Source organism: Gekko japonicus, unplaced genomic scaffold (assembly GCF_001447785.1).
Source record: "Gekko japonicus isolate JY-2015 unplaced genomic scaffold, Gekko_japonicus_V1.1 scaffold98, whole genome shotgun sequence".
NCBI classification, from domain to species: Eukaryota; Metazoa; Chordata; class Lepidosauria; order Squamata; family Gekkonidae; genus Gekko; species Gekko japonicus.
This window is the reverse complement of record NW_015164668.1, coordinates 948,214-954,261: the sequence shown is the minus strand read 5'-3', so window position 1 is coordinate 954,261 and position 6,048 is coordinate 948,214. Positions and strand designations below refer to the sequence as shown.

Genomic DNA, 6,048 nt, shown 5'->3' with positions numbered 1-6,048 from the left:
TTAGTCTCTGGCTCTAATGGCTCTAGCTCCAATGGAACATCTGCCTGTGGCACAGGTAGGGCAGCTTTGATAGGGAAGCTTGATGTTACCTTGCTGCTTAAATATTGAAGCCGTGAAAGGGAATGAGAATTTGGAAATGGGAACAATGGCATTGTTTGTTACAGAAGTTAGTGGGTGGCATACGTTTTATGTAGGCACGGGCAGTTCAGCATGCCCGTAATCTTCAGTAGTTTGTTTTGAAACACTGGCTGCCTGTTTCTTGGGCTCCGTAGCCAGCCTGTTACACAGGGCCAGCCTCTTACACAAGACAAGAAAAGGAGGACTTGTGAGCTGTAATAGAGGATCCTACTGTTTTCTGTGCTGTACCGCAGCCCACTTCTTGGCTTGGTAGACTGCAAGTAAAACCACCCCAAGGCATACATAGACTGCAGGAGTACCACCACATTGTCACAGCACATCTCCTGCTCTGGACTTGACTGGTAGCACAGATGTTACAAAAGTTGGCTGCTGTCGATGTTGTAGTCCCCTTGAGTTGGTATAGTTTGCCATGAATCCTAGTGGCCTTCTGGCCTTTTTTCCTAGCTCTCCATTCCACCTTATGCCCCTTGGCAGGGACAGCCTACAAATCCACCCATTCAATCTGCCGAGCTTTGTTTTGGATGCAGGAATCACACTGTGGGAAGGATCTTGTATCGATACCTTATCAGAACAGCAATTGGAAGAAAGCTCCAAGAAGCAGCACCCAAGACCCTTCTGTAATGTTTGAGTGGCCTTTATTGGGGTATATATCAGGGAGCCCAGTAATCCTCGGGAAGAGAAACGTTTGTGCTTGGGCCAAAGGGACTAACCACCAGAAGCAGGCATGTGACTGTTCCCCGTCCTTCGGTTCTGGCTTCTGCTGAAACCTTTTTTATAGTTTTGGTAGAGGAGGCATGTTGGTTTTCAGCATAAGATCTATATTAGAGTCCGGTAGCACCTTAGCGACCACCAAGATTTTCAGGGTTTAAGCGTTTGAGAGTTAACACTCTGACAAAGGGAGCTTTGACTCTCAAGAGCTCATACCCCCAAAAATCTTGTTGGTCTCTAAGGTGCTCTGAGACTCTAATCTAGCTCTCTTTTTAAAAAAAAATCCACCTTACCTTTGTGGGCGTTTTTAGCAGGCAGTGGAAACAGCAGCAAATATTTTGCCAGCAGTGATTCCTCTGAAGTCTCCAAAAGAGGGAAGAGAAGCGGAGAGGAAGCCAGACAAGGAGAATCTTGTCAGCCAACCAGGTTGGTGTGGAGGATAGTTGTTTGCCCGAGCCAGTCCTGATGACTTCCCAAGTAGCAAAGTGCTGAGGGGAAATACCTTTTTGTTTTGCCGCTTCCCAGAATTTGGCACATCCAGATGTCTGGTTGCTTTAAGAAAGCAGCATGGTTAGTAATGCACAGAGGAGGCTCACTCACTGTTGATTGGGGGGGGCAAAGGGAGAAGAGAGGAATTGTTGCTTAGTTTAGTGTTGAAATTGGCTTTAAAAGCGGGCTTTTGGCAGCTTTTATGGAAATTGATCTGAGGTTTATGACTGAGGAACAGATGCCAAATTCCCTGAAAGATGTTCCATCCACCCTTTTATTTAAGAAGCACACGCTGGCATAACTTTACCAGAGCTTGTTGAATATGATACTGTGCATACGTTTGGAAAATGCAGAACTTCATTTAAAAGGGCTTGACAAATTGACTGGAGTCCTAGAGGGGTTGTGTAGGGCTTCCCTTCCCTCACAGTCTTTTCAGGAAACCAAGTTTCATGCCAAATCTAGATTGCTTACTGGGTAGTAGTTGGATGGATGTGGGAAACATGAGCAGCTCTGCTTTAAGTGAAGGGAATTGCCAAGTCTTGGTGGCTGGAGTCAGAACAGCAGTTCTTGTATATGCCGTCACATGCAGTTCCTCCTAATGCTTGAGCTAGTCTTACCTCGAGAGGAGGACGATGTCCCCAAAACATCTCTATGTTATTGCCAGGGAAACTTGGGACTAACTAAAAAACCCTGACGTCTTTTTTTTTCCTTATGAGAAAAGCCTCCTCAGAGGGCAGGTGATCTGGAGCAGAGATGAGATGAGGCCTGGGAAGGGGTTAAGTACATTGCTCCCCTTGCTTTACCTCTCCAGTAAATCCCCCCCCTCTTTTGGTTTTGTCAGAAAATGGATACATCTGTTGCAATATAATTATACCTATTTCTGTGTAACGTTAATCTGAGATTTTGCATTTCCGGAAGAGAAGCAGGGTGCTGACACTTTATCTGACCAGCTTGTTAGTGATGGATCCTTCATGCAAAATGCATTGTAGGAAGTGATTCATTTAGAATCCCAGCCACATGTGGTGTCCCTGCTCTTGTAACTTGCAGGATTAAAGAGGAAGTGTTGAAAGGGGACCTGGAAAGGCTGGCTGCCATGACTAAGCAACAGCCCCGGTTCACGAAAGGGCAGAAGGAGGAGCTGGCTGAGGCGCATCCGTGGATTCGCACCCAGACTATCCCACAAGAAATAAACATGCAAGTAAGCAAATCTGGATTTTTGTACAGTCATTTTTAGTGACTGTAACAGTTCACAAGGACTGCATTTTGTTTGGTTCTTATAAGTAAAGGAATTCCAGAATCTAGACTGAATCTTTTAAAGTCTAACCTTTTGAATAGCGGGGATTAGCTGTAATTTTGGCACTTGGTATGATTGTATTTGCTTTAGAACGTTGTTACCCTGCCTTGGGATAAAGTAGATATAAGTGTACAAGCACTTTTCTTGACATGGGAGAGAAGAGAGTGGTGTGTAAAACCTCTTCCCAGTGGCTCTGTCTTCCCTTGCCCTTAAGGGAACCCCGATCTTTGGAGAAGATCTGGTATGGTGCCGATGGAAACAGAATGGTGGCCTAGGCAGATCTGTGGTCCAGTCCCACTGGGCTCTTCTCTTGCCCTTGAATATTTGTGATATTATTATTTTTTCCTTCTTAGGGCTGTATCACATGTGATAGCAGGAATACCAGCTGCAAGGTTGTCGCACCTATTGATGAAGATACCTAACAGAAAGGTGGCAAAGAATACCTCCGTTGCAGTATGCCTGCATCACTGACAGTGACCTTAGCCTTTGGATGCTGGGTGCCCCACAGTGTTTCCCCTCGACTTGGCAACAGACGGATTCCAAAGTCACTTTTTCCCTCTTCCAGCTTTTTTCCAATTTGAAACTGTCATAAATAATATTTGGTTACATGTTCAGGGTGGTACAGTGAAGCACATGCTATAAATTAATAGCTGATGCTCACCTCAGCTTGTACAGCATTGCCACAAAAGGCTGGGTAGCCCAAGTACCTTTTTCCATCCAGCTCCAAACTGCCCTAAACTGAAGCATTCTTTGTGCCCGTAGTTATTATATGCCAGGGTGAAAGCTCACTCAGTTGTTCGCTTCCCTCTTGGCTCTAAGCACGCTTTGTTCCATGCTTGTATTCTTTATCTAGACTAGAACTGGCCAGCCCCCTGGTTCAAATCAAACCAGGTTCAAATCAAATTTATTAAGAACAGTCATACGAACTGGTTAGGCTGCCCTGTGTTTAAGCGGGAGCAAGAGGATAAGTAGTGCTGATTATCCTACTGCTGTAGCACTGACCTGACCTACCATGTCTGGGGAGGAAAAAATAAGAGTGTTTCCCCACTCTGTACTCAATTCATGTCTAAAAAGGTTCCTGAGCCCTGTACACACACAGCCTAATACATGCATCATACAGAATAAAGCAGTGCAGTGCTAGGCTAATTGGTTACTCTCTGTTACTGTTAATTCTGAAACTCTGCCTTAGCTCGAGGCTAATTGGTTACGCTCTGTGGGACCATTCCTTGCCCCACTGTTAATTCTGAAACTCTGCCTTAGCTGAATAAGACTGGGGCAAGAATTTGTCTAATGGAGGCTCTTCCTGAGAAATACCAGCGTCTTGTGAGGTCTGTAACTCTAGCAGTGACGGAACCTGTTCCTTTACGGCGGAACTGACCTGAAGATATGAGACTGCTAAGTGGGATGGTCTGCCGCAAGTGTCTGTTGCTCAAGGTGGTCCTTCACAGCTTGCTAGAGCTGTGTGGCATCTTTTTACCTCTTGGCTTTGCACAGGTACCACCGCTTAGTGCCAATTTAGTTCCACTTTGAGAGCCAGTTTGGTGTAGTGGTGTGGCATCTTTTTACCTCTTGGCTTTGCACAGGTAGCACCGCTTAGTGCCACTTTGGGAAGATGGAGCGAAGGGCTCCGCAAAGAGTCATGGGGAGGCAGCTGCCTCAGCCAATTTGGGCTGCTGCAAAGGGGGAGTAAATCCACTGCCAATTCACACTCTTATCAGTGGAGCTTGCCAAGGAGAACATCCTGGTGTATCAGATCAGCAGAAGTACAGGGGGCTGGTCTTGGATCATCATGCATATAACTTGATATTCAAAGGGTGCTATCTGATGGTGAAGCTACCACTGACTTTATGTGCGGCACTGATGTGCTTCCTGCTCACCATGGAGGCCTCAATAAATTGGGAAGATGGAGCGAAGGGCTCCACAAAGAATCATGGGGAGGCAGCTGCCTAGGCCAATTTGGGCTGCTGTGAAGGGGGAGTAAATCCACTGCCAATTCACACTCTATCAATGGAGCTTGCAAAGGAGAACATCCTGGTGGATCAGATCAGCAGAAGTACAGGGGTCTGGCCTTGGATCGTCATGCATATAACTTGATATTCAAATGGTGCTATCTGATGGTGAAGCTACCACTGAGGGTGGGGGTTATCGTTCATTAGGAAGAGGAGGGTACTTTGCCCGTATTAGGATAACCTTTATTCCAATCAGTCACTTGGAATGCACTTTCAAATGAAACCTTTTAGTTTGGATTTACAAGCCGGCTATTGGCAGACATGTTTATATGATGTATTTTAATGTGTATTTTAAAAGTTGTCTTGTTCTGTGTGTTGATTTCGTTTTCTCTTTTTAATAAAATCAGCGAAAAAACATTTCTGGGCTGTATTGTTGAGCTGCTGGGCACTCCTGAAGTACAAGGCAGTAGATTATCAATCTCTTAAGCATTTCAAAGTAATGGAAGCTATTATAAAGGCAAGGCACTCCCCCCCCCCTTCCAAGTAACAGAGACATATTCAACACATGAAAATCTGCCTCATGAGGCAGGATGCCCTTCTGTGACAAGAACAACTTCTTTTTAAAGAAATCGTTTGCCTGTGAAGGGCTGGTGCTGATGTTAGGCTCTTCTGAAAGAGCACTGGCTTGAGGGTAAATGTACTCACAGATTTTTTTTTTACTGTGATATGTCATGAGGTGAAAAAACTTTGCAGTGTTTGTGTGGAAAGAACTGTCCTTTGTTTTCTCTATTGTTCCTGAATTCGTATTTCCAGAACCTTCTGGATCTCGGATTGGGGAATTTGCATTCTTGCCACTCCCTCTGAGTGGAGATCTGTCAGTCTCAACCGATGTCCTGCAGACAGGAGTCAAGCATCTTCCCGATTGCTTACTATAACAGCAGCATTGCTGGTTGAAAAGGTGAGATGATGCTAATCCTTGAACCCACCTTGAGTGTGATCTTGGAGAAAGGCAGAAAAGCTCTAAGTAAATGGTGCTTTACTGTCCCCTACCTAGTATAGAAAATGCCCTCTTTTACCAATAGGTGAAGTAGCCATTCGCTGATGTTACAGTGTTAGTATGTTCACGATATAGAACAGCAGCCTGATGAAACTCATACTAGAAAAAAGATTCCATTAAACTAAAACAAGAAATCACACACCCCAACATGCATATAGGAAGCATAATACTGTGCTTTGACCCAAACAACCTCTCTGGGAAGTTTACAGAAACAAATGGAAAGTCAAGACCGTATACCAAAAAAAGCCACTTGTTTCATTCAAAAAGCTTAAGCTTTTCTTGCTGAGTTTCTTCTGTCAAGCTGTCTGAGTTTCTGTCTGAGCTTGTTTATTGACTGTCATGAAGATGTGTGATGGGCCTCAAAAACATGTTCTTGACTTAGGAATAGGGGCCCATCATTGGAACTGGCTTTT

At 44.8% G+C, this 6,048-nt stretch overlaps 1 protein-coding gene across 1 annotated transcript in view; it reads left to right on the top strand.

The window, feature by feature from the left end:
- The window catches only part of PER3 (period circadian clock 3), a 31,822-nt gene extending 28,274 nt beyond the window's left edge, over window positions 1-3,548 (top strand). Inside the window, exons 21-23 of the mRNA XM_015409125.1 lie at window positions 1,158-1,272; window positions 2,383-2,533; window positions 2,983-3,548. Coding sequence (XP_015264611.1) covers window positions 1,158-1,272; window positions 2,383-2,533; window positions 2,983-3,051 — 335 coding nt within the window. The 3' untranslated portion in view covers window positions 3,052-3,548. The remainder of the gene's footprint in view (window positions 1-1,157; window positions 1,273-2,382; window positions 2,534-2,982) is intronic.
- The last annotated feature ends 2,500 nt before the right edge of the window (window positions 3,549-6,048 follow it).